The sequence below is a fragment of the Ostrinia nubilalis genome, chromosome 7 (assembly GCF_963855985.1).
Source record: "Ostrinia nubilalis chromosome 7, ilOstNubi1.1, whole genome shotgun sequence".
Taxonomy (NCBI): domain Eukaryota; kingdom Metazoa; phylum Arthropoda; class Insecta; order Lepidoptera; family Crambidae; genus Ostrinia; species Ostrinia nubilalis.
The window spans coordinates 8483524-8500024 of NC_087094.1; the positions used below are offsets into that span (position 1 = coordinate 8483524).

At 38.8% G+C, this 16501-nt stretch overlaps 1 protein-coding gene across 2 annotated transcripts in view; it reads right to left on the reverse strand.

Moving 5' to 3' along the window:
• Positions 1–4538: 4538 nt before the first annotated feature.
• Positions 4539–16501, reverse strand: part of LOC135073201 (teneurin-a) — a 55021-nt gene continuing 43058 nt past the window's right edge. For both annotated transcript variants that reach the window (XM_063967290.1, XM_063967291.1), the window contains 12 exons: positions 13522–13686; positions 12845–13019; positions 11284–11526; positions 10709–10936; positions 10404–10594; positions 9993–10228; positions 9166–9894; positions 8671–9074; positions 6669–8554; positions 6427–6580; positions 5984–6338; positions 4539–5898 (listed from right to left, as the gene is read on the reverse strand). In XM_063967290.1, coding sequence (XP_063823360.1) covers positions 4910–5898; positions 5984–6338; positions 6427–6580; positions 6669–8554; positions 8671–9074; positions 9166–9894; positions 9993–10228; positions 10404–10594; positions 10709–10936; positions 11284–11526; positions 12845–13019; positions 13522–13686 — 5755 coding nt within the window. In that variant the 3' untranslated portion in view covers positions 4539–4909. The remainder of the gene's footprint in view (positions 5899–5983; positions 6339–6426; positions 6581–6668; positions 8555–8670; positions 9075–9165; positions 9895–9992; positions 10229–10403; positions 10595–10708; positions 10937–11283; positions 11527–12844; positions 13020–13521; positions 13687–16501) is intronic.

Here is a 16501-nt window from a genome sequence, read left to right on the forward strand (position 1 = left end):
TGGTTTATGAAAATTTTAATTTCGCATGCGCTCTTAATTACACAAAGACCGAATTTAATATAAATAACGTGATTCGTTTATAAATTGGTACTTAAATTTGACTTCTGGACTAACTCCCGTTATAGAATCTGACTGCAAGCTATTGCTAAATCAGTATTAAAAACATCGGTTGTTGAGAGCTGACGATATTTCTTGGAATCAATAAAGTACAATGTCTTCATAGTAATTCGAGAATCTGTTTAGATAAGTTGTAAATATGTATCATATGTAGAAAGAGCGTTGTAAGCATCACAAGTAAGGGATAGTTGATGGATATTTGGATTTTGGTTTGTGGGGTCAATGACATGTTTTGTGGTTTTCGGTGTAGCTTATTTATGTCCAAAACTTTTACAGAAAAGGCTAATTGGGGTTCCATTGTACGTATCGCATGCATCCGTTAAAATGTTACTTATATTATTCTCGAAATATAGAAATCACGAGAAACAGAAAACATCTTAACACAGTGTAACAAATTATTAACTGAATATACAGGGTGGAAACGATAAGTGATCTCACTCGATTATTTCTAAACTATACAAGATATCAAAAAGCTAGTTACTGATCCTGAAAGTGCTTCATGAGCTCCATCAAACGGTATTAATAACAGGTTACAGAATAAACTGGATCTATCAGAAAATTCAATGTTTCCAGCTTCCATTAATTTGGTAAAGTCACATTATTTTAAAAACTACAAATGATACCGTAAAACTGATTACTGATTCTAAAAGTGCTTCACAAGCTCTATCCAATGGTATCAATAATGGGTTACAGAATAAACTGGATCTATCAAAAAATTCAATGTTTCCTTCTTCCATACATTTATTACTACCACAGTCATGACACTCATCTCTTCACAATATTATAGCAAGTAAAGCCTAAAACCAATGTTTTCCATGAATAATTTTAAATAAGAATACAATTTACGAGTTTATTTTAAGTTTATTATTCAATGAAAAAAAATACACTTCTAATATTGTATGTCTGGCATACATTTAGTATGGAAGCTGAAAACATTGACTTTTCAGATAGATCCAGTTTATTCTGTAACCTATTATTAGTACCGTTTGAAAGAGCTCATGAAGCACTTTCAGGATCAGTAACTAGTTTTCCAATATCTTGTATAGTTTAGAAATAATCGAGTGAGACCACTTAACGTTTCCACCCTGTATAGTATACATTTCATATTTTAAATGATTAGCCTATTATGAAAACACATAGGTACCTATTGTTGCGTATGTTTCATAATGGAACCCTCAAAATGACTGCCATGGGAACAATAAATTTATTTTCAAAACTCAATGCAATACAATACAAATCGGATGGTTGTACTATGTAGTTCAGTTAAGCTAAGATGTAATTATCTGCATAATAACATGTACAATATTGTATAGAGTTTGAATGAAACGGGTCTAGATAGATTTGGTTTTAAAGATTCTTAATAAATTGCTTTGAATCGCGTATCGGAAGTAAATTAATTCGGTAAAAAAATGTACCACGCGACTTCTTAATGTTAAAGCCGTTCATTGTAAAATACGTAGAGTGAGATCTAATGAGCATAGATTGAGGCCTGGGGTGTTGCCAGTTAATAAATAGCGTTATGTACAGGAGACTATGTATGCCATAATTATTACATATCTATATATTTGTTTAAACATTATATTGGTAGAAGTGTCTTAAACTAAATACTGCCTATCGACGGTAACTGTTAATATTACTAGTGATAATCACTTTATAGCTAATAACCCGTTACTTTATCGATTAACTCATAGCAATACCGGAAAGACTAATGCAATATTTCAAATATATTAAATATAGACTTTAGTTCAGAACGTGTTATAAGAAATCTATTTTTGTATGTTCTGTTTTCACTAAATATGCTTGGATACAGTTTTGACGGTAGGAGTAGAACTAATTGCTTGAACTAATAGGGTAGAAAAATGAACACCGATAATTACGTAAGTCCAAATAACTGATATATTATGATAACTTCTAAGGAATTGCTGTTAAATATTTATCAGACCTGCTAAATTTTTTAAAGTTATTGTAGCTTAATGCTATATAAATATTCATATATAAAAATATAACTAAAATGACGGTAAACACATATTTAATGAAGGTCCTGTACAGACTTGCCAACGTCATATGGTTTGTAGAGTTTGGAGGATTAAAATAAATGAAAACGTTAAAATTATATTTTGGCGATTCCTATTGTTCATTGATTTTAATGTTTCCAGTAACAACAGGCCATAAGACCTCGGTAGGCCTATGAATGTAGTATAATTTGTTTCTAGGTGGTAATGCTGAAACCATTTGTGTTTTTACGAGTTAAATGTTTTAAAATGACAGGCTTTTTAAGAATGATGATTTTTAAAGATTACGAGGACAAGTTGTTTAATAAAGTTTGACAAGTGTGGGCAGATCAAATAAATAGAATGGTAATCAGCTCTTTCACCTGAAGAAAAACTTGGCATTGTGACAAGTTATTTGATGATGGAAAAATTGGCCAAAAAATCAATACTGTCAAAACTATAGTTAAACTACAGTTTTCTTTTTTTCCTAAGCTCGCATCACTCAACCGTGAAGAGACGGTTTTGTAAAGATGCACAGTAATTGATCTTTTATTTTGATTATGCTCAACTTACCATTATGTCCTCTAGCAAATGTCACTAAGCTGCTTCAGCTTGCTTATTAATTACCTACTAATTTTATTATTACTACGTCAGTGTTGTTAGCGCCAATTCTGCTGTTCCATTATAGATAGTGTGTTTTATGCCTCACTAGTGGATAACAAGGTACAGCTGTAAAATTTAGAAGTGTCCAACTAAAATATGTCATTTTACGCCAGAATACTGTAGTTAATCCGCTCTTTATCGTTAGTTAAAATATTTCATTGTTTTTGGGACTATAATGATTGTATTCCCAGTATTTACATAAGTCATCTACACTAATATTATAAAGAGGAAATCTTTGTTTGTTTGTTTGTTTGGTTGTAATGAATAGGCTCAAAAACTACTGGACTATTTTTAAAAATTCTTTCACCATTCGAAAGCTACATTATCCACGAGTAACATAGGCTAAATTTTATTTTGGAAAAAAACAGGGTTCCGTAAAATATGTAGATAATGTAGTCCAAGCGCGCGAAGCCGCGGGCGGAAAGCTAGTGTATTATAACTTTATTTATTTATATCACCCTGTATTTGACAGCTTTTTAGTTTGACACTACAATGTGTTTACCATGAGTTTATGTTAGGTGTGCTCGCTAGCGACTGCGTTAAAAAATGTCATTAAATATATGACATATTGTGCAGCGCCCCTAGCGGCTACTTTCATAAAATAAAATGTTTGACGTACTCGCTAGCGAGCACACCTAACGTAAACTCATGGTAAGCACACAGATTTTACGGTTTCATTATAATAATGGTGCAACCGAATCGGCAACTTTGTTTATTGATTTTTAGCGGTTGTTTGTTTTATCCTATAGTTGAACCTCATTGGTAGATTAATCAATTTTAATATTTTCGCAATCATAACGCCAGACAAGAGTGATTTAATAATGCAACGATTATATGAATTTCTCTGATGCTATTTATACTACAGTTTTAATATTTTAGTGAATGATTGTTATAATTACCGCGACATGTTATACTGTCATACGCACAATTATCTTGTTTCATAGAATATGTTACCTGCCAAAATAATATCGCAGACATGTTGGATGTAAAGTCATGAACATTTAGTTTTCTATATTTTAATGGATATTGTGTACCTATACTGTTGCTGTAATTAATGATACTTGATATCAGAGATGTGTTCAAATAGGCATTCTATGATATGCCTAGTTAAATATTATTGTGCTTTGTTTTTCTATTTAGAATATTTCCTGGGCATTTGATAAGTAGCGTGAACATAATGTTGCCGAGTTATTATTACTACTGTTGCATTGCATATTATGAACTTTTAGTATGTGAGTAATTGTGCGAATTGTTGATCTCATTTGTTTACGGACATACAAGTAGCTCAATATGTAAATGTGTTTGTAAAATATACTTTATTCAGAACATGTAAATGACTATTTTAAGAGATAATAATATTATTATTGTATATATTTTGTAATGGAGATTTTTACACGTAATCCAATTTTATTCAGTTCGATAGTTGAATGTTTCCGATGTCCACATGCATTGATTTATCCTACTGCGTTGTAAATATTAATTTAAATGAGATGTGATATGCATACTGACATTATTTCTTAGTGGTGTATCATAAAATTTATATGATTGCGTTGACATGAATTTGTGTATAAATTGATATTGTAAAAATTAACTCGAGTACGTTGTTCAGACATTGACGTTTCGGACATAAATAAATAACTTTTACACAATCTCCTCTTTTATTTATGCATGATTTTAAATTTCTTCCTTGTTCATAATTATTATCTAATCTCTCTGTATGATTCTTGTGACACATGATAATAAAACGAGGAAATATAAAACTACATGTTAATTTGGTTAAAAAAGTATGCCTTTTTATTCTTTCAAATAGTCTTCATCTAAATTTTATAAGAACATTGGACACAATCGAAGCTTTTTACCGATAAATAAGTATAAATAATTTCATATTCACATAAATCGTCTTATTTATACATACATTACATTTATTTAATATCAGTCCTCTCAAAAGGTCCATTCTCTCCCTGCAAATTAAATTTTATTATTTACATAGCGATAGGGATTCGCGTCTACCGTACATACATACATCAACAATTAACAATTAATAGAGACTATTTACAAAATATATCACAATCACTCGCGCGTTCATCCGTCACTCAGTCGTCGACACACACAGATTTGGCATATGGATGGCGGCGTCACTAGCAGTCGTTCCACGCGAGCCACCAGGGCGCGCGGCAGTCCTCGCGCTTCCGCCGCCGGCGCTCGCTGCGGTCGGCGCGCTTCTTCACGAAGCGCACGTTGTACGGGTCCTCGGCCAGCTCGGGGTAGCGCGCCACGTCGTGCGCGTACTCGCCCTCGTAGCCGCCCGCCGAGCCCGCCTTCTGGATCTCGTCCAGCTCGGCCGCCGACCAGTCCAGCGAGCCGCCCAGCCCGCCGCGCAGCGCCTCGCGCTCGCGGTGCCACGCCTTGCGCACCGCCGCCGCCTTGGCGTGGTGCAGCAGCCGCTGCCGCTCCCGCTCCGCGCTCGTGCCGTAGCGCAGGTTCACGATGCTCGTCTGGCCGTGGATCTTCACGTCCGCGTACGAGCGGCCCGCCTCCGCGATCTCGTGGAACGTCACGTTCAGTTTACCCTGCATCCGCTTCAGCTGCTGCTTGTCGTCGGCCGCTCGCCACGTCTCCTCCTTCACGAAGTAAAACACGTCCTGCTGGTCGCCGTGTACCACGAACGAGAACGGCAGTAGGTGCGAGCGGTTGAACACCGAGGTGTAAACGTCTCGGTAGATGGCGTTCGCCGACGGGACCGTGGTGACGACGGCGCGGCCGCGGGAGTTCCGCGACACGAGAATCCCGCGGCCGAATGGCGGCTCCGAATCTGAGCCGATTCGCTTCGGAGCCAGGTCCAGGGCATCCGTCTTCAATGCGGACATGGCAGGAATAGATAGGCTTCGGAAATCAGCTATCCGCTTGTTAGACATGTGCGAAAGGAAGCCTGACTCGATGGTGACGCTGGGAAGTAATGCCATGGCGCCTGGCATGCCCGGTCCGGGATTCGTAGGAGCCGCGCCCCACACCGGGCGGGTGCGAGGCACACTGGGAACTACCGCTCCTCCTGGCAATTCATCAGGATACAGCTGTGGCGCCAAGCTCTTCGTGTCATATCCTAGTAGTTTCAGCCATGATAAATGATCTGTAAAAGAATAATGGTGTTAAAACTTGCTGAGACTAAAACTCAATTTTATTTTGATGATTAAGTTTTGATGATAATTATGTACCTGTTGGTTTCTTATCCTGCGGTCTAACATTGATAGGATCGTTTCCATTGAATCTGTATAAATGCAGTTGAGTTGGAGTATGTATTCTTTCAATGAGATTTTCCCAGAGAGGTGACATCCATTGGCCAATCAGAGGGTCATATACTTTTCCGTTTGCCATGTGGACCAGGGAAGTCACTTGGTCTAAGAGTCCTCCACAGAAGTCAACTGGCAGATACAAGTAGGGGTTGGAGTCGTAAACGATATGACCGTACGGTGATCTCATGATTTCTCTGATACCCTCTCCGTATTGATTGAAAACCATTACTGGTGTTCCACATTGATCAGTTGCAATGTAGTATTTATGTCGGGCGACCTGAAATTAAACAATTTATTAGTTACTGTACTAAGAAAACTGGGCCTTACAGTGTAGAATTCGTCTGAGGGATTTTTAAAGTACACACCTGCGTGTAAATAAGATGACCTCTGTCGTCGTAAACCAACGTCATGAATCTATTCTCACGAGGCGAATAAATGTGGCTCACTTCATGCGGCTTCTCTTTGTTGGTGTAGAAGAACTGCGTAACGTTGCCGAAGTTATCTTTTCTTGTAGAAAGCCTGCAAATAACAGTTTCATTAGATACCACACACTTAAGTACATCCATACTAAGTGCACGTGCCAAAAAATATGTGAAATAAAACATACCTATCCAGATGATCATAATAGTAGCGGACATCAAATCTTCCACGTTTAGTCGCCCTTATCAACAATCCTTTGGAATTGTATTGGAACCTTTCTTCCCTGGCATTTTGGGATACCAATCCACGGCTGTCGTATCTGTATTGACCTTCACCGAACTTGATTATACGGTCCATGTCGTTGTATTCCATTGGAATCGTGTTTCCTCTGTACGTCAAAGACAGCATGTTCCCGTTATCATCATACCTAAAGCCCCAAGGCTCTTGAGCCTCTACTCCAGTCAACTGCCCATCACAGTCCCAAGTATAGTTTTTAACATTCGTGTAGCTATTGACACCCACATTTCTAGTGTGAGTTCGTGTTTGTGATATTCTGCCATGTTTGTCGTAGGAGAATTCCATCCTGAAAACTTCCATCCTGTGAATATTTACAGTTACCTCCTTTTCTAGGAACTGTTCGTTCAGAGTGCGTGAAAACATGGCGATTCCATCGTAAACTGAAGTTTCATTCCACTTTTGCTTAGACGCTGTAAATTGTCCCAAGATTTCAGGAGCGCCTGTCTTGCTATTATAAATGATGTGATGTGGAATAAGGGTTTGGCCACCAATTCTGCCTTGCACGGATGTTATCCTGTAGTTGTTGTCATATTCGTAAATTATTTTAGCATTGCTAAGGCCAGTTTTAGCTCCGTAGTCCAGTCTTTCTTCCATCAGAAGACCACCGGCGTAGGTTGATTCCCATCGGTAGTCGACGTCTCGATCAACGTGTAAGATTTCAGATGGTAGTCCACTGTTCTCTGAGTAGTGTATTTGAGTTTGACCATCTCCGTGAATGACTTCTGACACCTTGTTAGTAGTAAAGTATCGGTAGACTACTCTTGCACCATCACCAGGGAACACTGTTTGCAGCAGTTCACCAGTATGAGAGTAATGTTGCAGATACTTCTTAGAAGATCCTGGGGGTGTGTATGTCACTCTCAAGAATCCTATTGATGGCTGGACGCTAAAGGAATGATTTGTCCCAGAGGGCAAAATAACATGAGTCAAACCACCATCTCCATCATATAAATATTTGAAACTTCTTTGACTAGCTAAAGTAATTTTAGAGACTAGATTGCCCTCATTATAGTAAATAAACTTAGTGCCATCTTGAGGACTTGTGATTTCTGACAGCATGCCGTGAGGATCATAGTTGTATGTTTCTTCGCTTTCTCCCCATTTCCAACCATTGATTCGGTAAAATCTGTCATACGAAATGTTGAGAGGCACTCCAGCGCCGTGCGGAGTAAACGATAATGGTAATCCAGCAACATCATAAGCTATAGTGAAAAGCGGGTTTCTGTCAGCATTGAAGAATGTTTCTTTACTCTTGAACTGATCAAATTCGATGATTAGGACTCTCGAATCGTTTACCCATATTTCTCTATTCAATGTTTGCTGGGGGTTTCGGACATCTCCTACCAAGGTGTATAGTGAGTACATGTTGTTAATTAGCCCATCGCCGAAGGTAGATGTTTGGTGTGACCACATGTGAAGCATTTCTGCTTCAATAGGTAAAGCAGCTTCAAGCAATGGATGTTTAGCAGCTGCAATGCTCTCAAACTTCCCAGACCATGGTGTTTCAAGCATCAGTGTATTGTTTGAATAGATTCGACCTTCGGTGATCTGTTTGCCATTATTTATAGTGATCTGCTTAAACGACTGTCCATGTAGTACGTATTCGCACTTCTTTGCTACACCAACCGGGATGGTACTGGCTGGGTTGGATACTGTAACAGCAAGCCCGTAGTTCTTAGCCAAACCTGAAGTTATGTGGACCTGTTCTCCAGAAGGCATAATAATCCTGGTGACGCGGCCGAGTTCGTCGTAATTGTAGATAACTGTTTCACTGGCCTGAAAGAAAAAAATAAGTATGAGACAAATTGCATAATACATGGTGTAAGGTAAATAGTTGAATATGCGGTTATTTCTGAAATTGCAATTATCGGGATTATCCCATAAATGCTTACCCCTGATCGACTGTTGAGTAAACCACTATTAGCATCATAATCTAACTCGATTTCGGATGTTCCCTTTTCGCTTATCTTTGTTAGGTAACCAATACCAGATATCTTCAGTTCCAACTTGTGATCTTGCGTATTTTCTATCGAGCTGACAACATTGCTGTAGTCCCTGAGCAGCTGTATTTTATTTCCAGACGCATCAGTAACCGTTGACAATTTTCCGAAACTGGTGTTTTTGGAATACAGGAATGAATATCTTGTTTTGCCAGAAGTCAAGTCTTTGGTAGTAATGTGTTGACCGTAACGGTTGAAGACATAGATTTCTGATGTGGGTGGATAAGGTATCCTGAATTCTCCATTCTCATCATGCGTTGGCAAGTAATGCTTCAGGGCTAATATGTGTAGGGAACCTGTGAAAAAAATACGAAGATTAATATCATATTTATAACACCAAAGTCTGTATCACATCACACCTTTAACATAACAAGTATAAATATTTACCTTGGTCTACAACATTCAAAACTCCATCTGGGGTAACGGCTAGAGCTGATATCGTTTGGAATTTGGCGTTAGACGATAGCAGAGTTTCTGTACTGGTGGGCGGTTCGTCTCCTGCTGCCACGCTTAGCCTGCATGGGCATCCAGCTTCTTCGCCCCGAGGGTTCATTGGAACTACTGTGGCAGAAGTAGAAGAATTGCATTCACAGCTAAGTTCTTTCAGATTCTCTTGGACCTTGCCAGCAAAGTGCATTATCTTTCCTGAAGGATCAATAGACTTGATCGTGTTCGATTTCTTGGAGTCAGACTCGGCAACGTACAAAATCCCACTCGGTGCGAATGCTAGAGCTAAGATTGTGCCTAAGCTGGAATCTTCTCTGAAGTCTGTATTCGTTTTGTTCATCGGCTTAGTAATTGGCTTTCCATCGCTTCCAAGCCTGCAGTGGGACGGCTGCCCAGCAACTACCTTGATCTTCATATCCGCGGTCAGCTTCAGTATTATTCTGTCATCGATGAAGTATAGCGACCCATCGAGAGGTGAAAGAGCTACTCCAGTCGGCCATTGCAGCTGAGCTTCATATGGTGGTATAGCGCCCCTGCATGGAACTGGCGACCAGTGGTTGTGATGACCATGGTGGCCTACCAATGTGTGGATGATGCCATTTGGATCAACTGCTCGAATGTTAGTTCCATCTGCTATGTACATAGTTCTATCTGCAGCAATAGCAAGACCTGAAAAGAAAAAAAAACGAAATGAGTAATCATAATTCTTAAAAGAAATTAAACTGCTGAGACTTGCATCATTATGGAATTGTAACTAATTTCCGTACCTTTGGGATGAGCCAGTTTAGCCTTAATAGCAGGGCCTTCATCACCACAGTTGGAGTCGTCTCCAGGCACACATCGATCACCATTGCCAACAACAGGTTCTGAATTAGTCGCCGGATCACGTACTTTCTCCAAGAGAAGCACTTTCCGAACTTGGTGCCTTTCCGAATCTGATATGTAGAGATTTCCGTCGGCAGGTGATATGCAAATGTAGTACTGGTACGCCACTTGGGTGGTTCTGTAAATGCAACGGTGTTTTATTATAACAGGTTTTATTAACTCTATAAAGCAGTAGTAAAATATTTTACAGGTATTACTCTTATTAACATTTTATGAGGGAGCTGCAATTAGCTTTTGTAGCACTTTTTGTTGGGTAGTATAATTTTGCTGGCTCATGAATTAGTAAAACTCACTCTAGTTTCAACACGGTGGTTACGACGCCCTCGGGGGTTATTCTTCTTACAAGGTTGAAGTCGCCGACGTATAATGAACCATCTGGGCCAGAGGTCAAAGCGGTAGGGGTTAGGAGACGAGAATCAGCTGCTTTGCCGTTGCAGTTGTCAGGACAGTCCAAGGATCGTTGAAGGCCTGTGCCCATCACGACCTGAAATTAAGCAGTTAACAATGTGATTACCTACTCCTTCCTTATTGAAAATAAGTTCCTTATTTACTAATGTATTTCAGTCAGAAATGACTGACTATTCATTTTTGTATTTACCTGGACAGTTCTAGGGTACTGCTTCAAATGCAGAAGCGCTCCGTCACCCTTTTGCAAGATGCCCTCATGGAAGTTGTAATGGTGGTGGATATCCAGGCCCCAGCCGCCGATATCGGAGATGTCTACGTCGAAGCCAGCCAATGTGGCTGTCTGAGTCTCCCACACGATGGAGGAACAGGATGAGTATTCGTAGCCGATGGAGATCTTAGCTTGGGCTTGACCGTAAACCTGGGGTGAGCAAAGATTGATGTTATTTTTTTTTACATAAAAAGAATCTGGTCTGGTCTGGTCTGGTCATAGATGGATCAGAGAATGATATTTTCTTCTTTGGAACTGTAGATCACAGGTAGGTTAGAGGTAGTAATTTTAAGGGAGTTCTTTATCTCTAAGATATCGTAAATTCTCCAAAGCGTTTCCTGTGTGTGGTGAGCTTAGCTTTTGCCTATTATTTAACTTTTTATCAAGGCAGCAGATGAAGAAGAGACCAGTAGTAAGACACGACCTCGATGCACGATGTACTCCATGAGTGCCAGATTAGAATATAATATCAAAAAAATCTATAGCCTGTTCCTTACCTTCTGCTTGTAAACGTTCCTCTTATTCCACGCGAACACATGCGTCAGGTCAGGGTCAGCTTCATACGTGTGCGTGTGCAGCGAGCCTTCTATCTCGACGCGCACGTGTACTCTTGCTAGCGCGGCGGGCACAACTCGGCGTGTAAGTTGCACGTGCACGCACGATAGGTAGCCCGCGGATTGGGATGACCGGTACGTCAGTTTGACAGAAGAGCCAGGGATGCCGATTGACTCGCTCACGATCTGTGGTAGATTAAGCAAGGTTAAGAAGGAAAGTAGGTGTAGGCAATTTCGTTTTCCCTACAATTTTGTTGAAGTTAGAATACGAGTTTACTCTATTTTATATTTTGGTACTTATTACTTATTTTGTATAAGTGAAAAAACTTTTTTCAGGAAGTTTCAGGAACTTTCTAATTGGGCACCAATCGATACCGTCTCTACAGTTCACGCATAGTAGTTAGTCGGTAGGTTACAAGGTAAAATTGTATCAGAACATCAGACTAGCACGATGTGACGATTGGAAGCTAAATCGTCACGTTGGAACGAATATGAACGGACATTTATTGCAAATAACTCCTGAAAATATAATGCAAAACCCGACTGTAGCTTTGAATATTTATAGGAAATGTAAGATTGCGTCATGGGGTAATTTTAGTAAATTGCCCGCAAATTCGCACAGAGCGATACGTGCGCGAAGGGAATAATAACACGCTCGCAGGACGATGACATATTTACGGACATACTCGTTTGAATGTACGGAACCAATTTAATAACAGTCATGTAATTTTGCTTTCGTTTTGATAAATGAACACATTAGCCTCATTCAGCTTGGGTTCATAATACTGTTCATTAGATACGTTATATACCTACTCGTAATTCTAATGTCAGCCGAGCAAATACCCACTATTTATATTTTTCTGGGTACCTGATTACGAAGCCATGACCTTTACTAAAAATATATTCGATTCCTGTTACTAAAAGTAACGAAACTGTTTTAGCGATATTTCAATCATGATTTCTTACTTGAAATCGATTGACTCAGATGGGACTTGAACCCACCCACACATGACCTTTCGCTTTTCGATTTATTTTGAAAGCGACGGAAATGTCTCAGTTATTTCACTCTGCAATCAAAAATTGTTTTTTTCTTAAATAGACCATTCTGTACCAATAATTTGAATTGATCGGCCTTATTTGTGAGACTGGTGAATTCCTTATTGGTAAATGTATTTTTATCAGGAAGTTGATCAAAGAGCACTACTTTCATACGGCAGATCAGGTTGAAATAGGTAGCCCAATAATAAGCTATCATTCATTATCATCAATTCACTGAAAGAGGAATTAACCTAGTACGTAAACCACGCTGGTAGGCTAGCCCTGGCGTTATCCCCTTTCCCCTTTAACCAGTATGGAGAAAAATGTAATTCTTTATTGGATTTGAACCATTATATTATGTCAATAAAGTTCAAATTACGGTGGCAACAATTCAGCCACTATCGGTAAAGTGGTTAACGGCTTTTCCAAACAGAAGTGACGTCATAAAATTTAGATCAACATTTACCTGAGCCTCCGGGTAGACAACGGTGTTGGGTGTGTGGTGTGAAGCAGCAGGTGCTGCTAGAGGCGGTACAGCAATCACTTCTGGTCGCAGTCGCTCGTGGTCGTGTGAAGGACATGGCCCAGACTCGTTTTCCCACCATTGTGGCGTTGGCGACCAATCTAGACGAGGTGGTGCTCTGGGGAACCGAAAGTGTCGTGTGAATAGTGTTGTACACGTTATCTTTATCTATGTGATGCGAGTACCTAATGTTCTTCATCGTTATCGAGAGAGAGCGTTTAAAGTGTGGTTTTAATTCAGAACCAGGAACTACTCATCGATTCCTAGATAGAGGGTAGTGGGTTTGTTTCTTGTTGAAGAAAACATGATGACTCTTATATTTTGGCATAAGTCTGTCGAATAGTTGAAATATAATACATATAGTAGGTAGGTACATTTTGAATCTCCCCGACTACTTACTCTCCGAATAATAGAAAGAATCTACATCTAGTTAGGTAAAGCAAGCATCTCTACATTTTGCTTAGCAAGCTTTAGTATACAATGTGTCAGTCTAAACTGTTTCTACATTACGTACACTTTAGATGTGGACAGTCCAAAACCTGTCAATTAAAACAAAACCTTACCCATTTGGTTTAGCTCCTATTTTCCTGAAAAGCTCATAAAAACAATAATTGACTAACCTCGGTGTGGGAACTTTGACGCTCTCGTCACTAAGTTCCATTTCAACAGGCGGCAGCACGACGATCTGGTTCCAGGGCACGAAGACAGTCTTGCGTAGAGGCTTGAACGGTGATCGTTGGAACTGCAGCGTCACGGCGCCTCCTCCGTTGACCAGCACGTCGAACCTTTAGGGATAAACAGCTTTAATGCCAAGTAAATAAAGCGTATACTTCCAAAATCACACTAATCAATCAGTTTACGTCAAACTGATGAAGGTATTGTACTACCGACATAATTAGGTACACATACAATAAAAATTAAGGGTTCCTAACCCACAACCGTTGATTGGTAACTAAAGACCCAGAAAACTGATAAGTTGAAGACAATGAATATTAGTATTGATTAGATCACTAAATTGTATCATAGAGATTTCACGAGAGCATTAGTTAGCGCATTTTTCTTTTCATACTCATTTTAATCTGCCATTAGAGTCAGTTAACATTAACCAGACTGCTTGGTTAATATAACTGACTCTAATTCAATTCGCTTCGCGACTAACGCTTGTAATTTTAACGTTTTTGCTTGGTTCCAAGCAAAAACGTTAAATCTAGCGCTTTAATTATTTCTATTCTAGTCTAATCATTCCGCAATCTCTAACCTAATTAGGTTAATTAACCTTTATTAGTCGAACAAAAAAAATAGATTCGAACGAACGGTATAAGTAAATTGCTGACGACCGTTTCATTTCAACTCATTCTCTTTTCAATAAAAATCAGTTTTAACGGGAAGTTAAGCCCAGAAGCTAGTTGCAGTAAGTTTTAAGTATCTGAAACGTATCTAACGTGTGAAATTGAAATCCGCAACGCGATTGTTTTTATGTTTAAAGCTTATTCTACGAACGAGGCGTGTCTGGGGCAGTGCACGGCAAATTGTTTTAAGTACCTACTTAAAGGTACCGCTGTTATTTCGGCAGTAGTGGGTGCTTAGGTTAAATCGACTGGACAACATTAAGTTCGTCTGGAGTAGATTATCGAGTTCTGTAAAAATCGTATTATTATTTGCACAAAGTTCAGACGGTTACGTAGTAAGTAGGTAGGTACTTCATGAAAAACGTATTCGTTAATATTTTAACACTATCCGGCTATAAGGTAAACTTCAAGGTAAACAAACTAAACGTATACTAAAAGATTCCCATTTCATTTTGATTCTAGAGTTGCGTGTAGATAATGTATTGATTTAACAATTCGTTACCCTTAAGTCCGTCTGAAACGTAAACGATTTTACAGCAGATTCACGTTAATCGATATTTAAATGCTCGAACGTGTCATGTTATTCGATTACACGTTCACATGATACCGGTTGTGTTCCGCTGGCGAGTAATTCGATTTCGTACGCGATGCTTTTACGGATACGCGCAAGGAATCCGTAACGACCGTGGCCGAACAATAATGATGATTGCTATAAAGCTGCCTCAAATATTTGTGTTGTTGAACGCTAGTTAAACTGTTTACGCACATCACGCGAGACGGAACGGATTGGACAATATTACTCAACAAATCGATTGTTATAATAATCTCCTAATTTTGTCTTAAAGTTGAATGACCTGAAGTCGTTCTTTTAAAGCTCTTTTCCATGGAAATGGAAAATTGAATTCAGCCCACTAAAAGACATGAATAGGATTTTCAATTAATAAATCTTTTTTTCTGTGTAGCTACTCTAATTTAATAAAACTGTTGAGAGTGTGATTCTGTCCATTGACTAGAAAAAATAGTTTCAAGGTCTTTTTTAGAATCAGCGGAATTCAAAAATATTCATGTTATTTGTGGACTACCGAGATGATTTTATTTTAATTGTTTAATGGGGCACATATTATCGCATTTCAAAAATACTAATGTAGAGTCTGAAATGTATTTTAACCAGGGATGTTATGTATATGAAGTTTCGGTTATGGATACGGTTACGGATATTAGAATAATATTATACCGGTTTCGGTTACGGTTACGGACAGTAAATAATTTCAGATTATCCGAAAGTTTCGGATAATTTCGGTTACGAATATTAGAATTTTAAAAAGGTAAAATTCAAAGATCAAGATGCTGCACGACCCACATAGCCACTTTATGTATACTATGACGGTACCTATGATGGAGGTAAAACAGGCGGGCATATCAGAATGGTGCCAGGGGATGCCAGACAAGTAACAAATATTAAAAATATTAAGATTTAGACGCCGCCTTTATCCGAAACTTTTGAATCGGTTTCGGTTACGGATATTTTTTATTTCGGATATCCGATAGTTTCGGTTACGGATACGGATATCCATAACATCCCTGATCTTAACCCTGTTGTTGTTAGTCAGTCTTGACAAATAAGAAGTTAAGGTTGATTAAAAATAAATATAGCCGTGACGACTACGGTTATTTAACAGAAATGTATTTCAACACGCACGTCTCCGAGCACAATAAACTATAGACAATGCCGGTTATGAACGCAAATGTCTATAACTAAATCCTTGAGAATTGGTTTTAATGGTCACTCCTGCGCTCTTCCAAGGTTCTATAATGTGCTATGCCTAGTCCTACTATTAAGTAGATGAAGTATCAACTGACACGAATTTTAATATATTATTATCTTTGTTTCTAGAGTGAGAGCTAGTGAACGCCAGACCTACGCCATTTTATAAAAGCTGAAAGTTTGTCAGCGTATGCTCCCAATATAGAAAGAAAGAAAGAAAGAAATGATATAATGTTGGTGAATTATGAAGTTTGGGTCATCGTGGCTTTCGGAGCTACCCTAAAAAACTGTCTGGCAGGGAGTTGGAACTGTCAAAACTGTCTGGCTGTTGGGGAAAATACTTCTAATTATTGTCCAAATATTATGCATAAAAATCAACAATGAGTTAATGGTAAGAGGCATATTTCCACAAAAAAAAAAATTTCAGGCAGGGGTGACATCTCCTGGCCACCAGAAAGCCTTGATCTCACTTCAGAAAACTCCTTT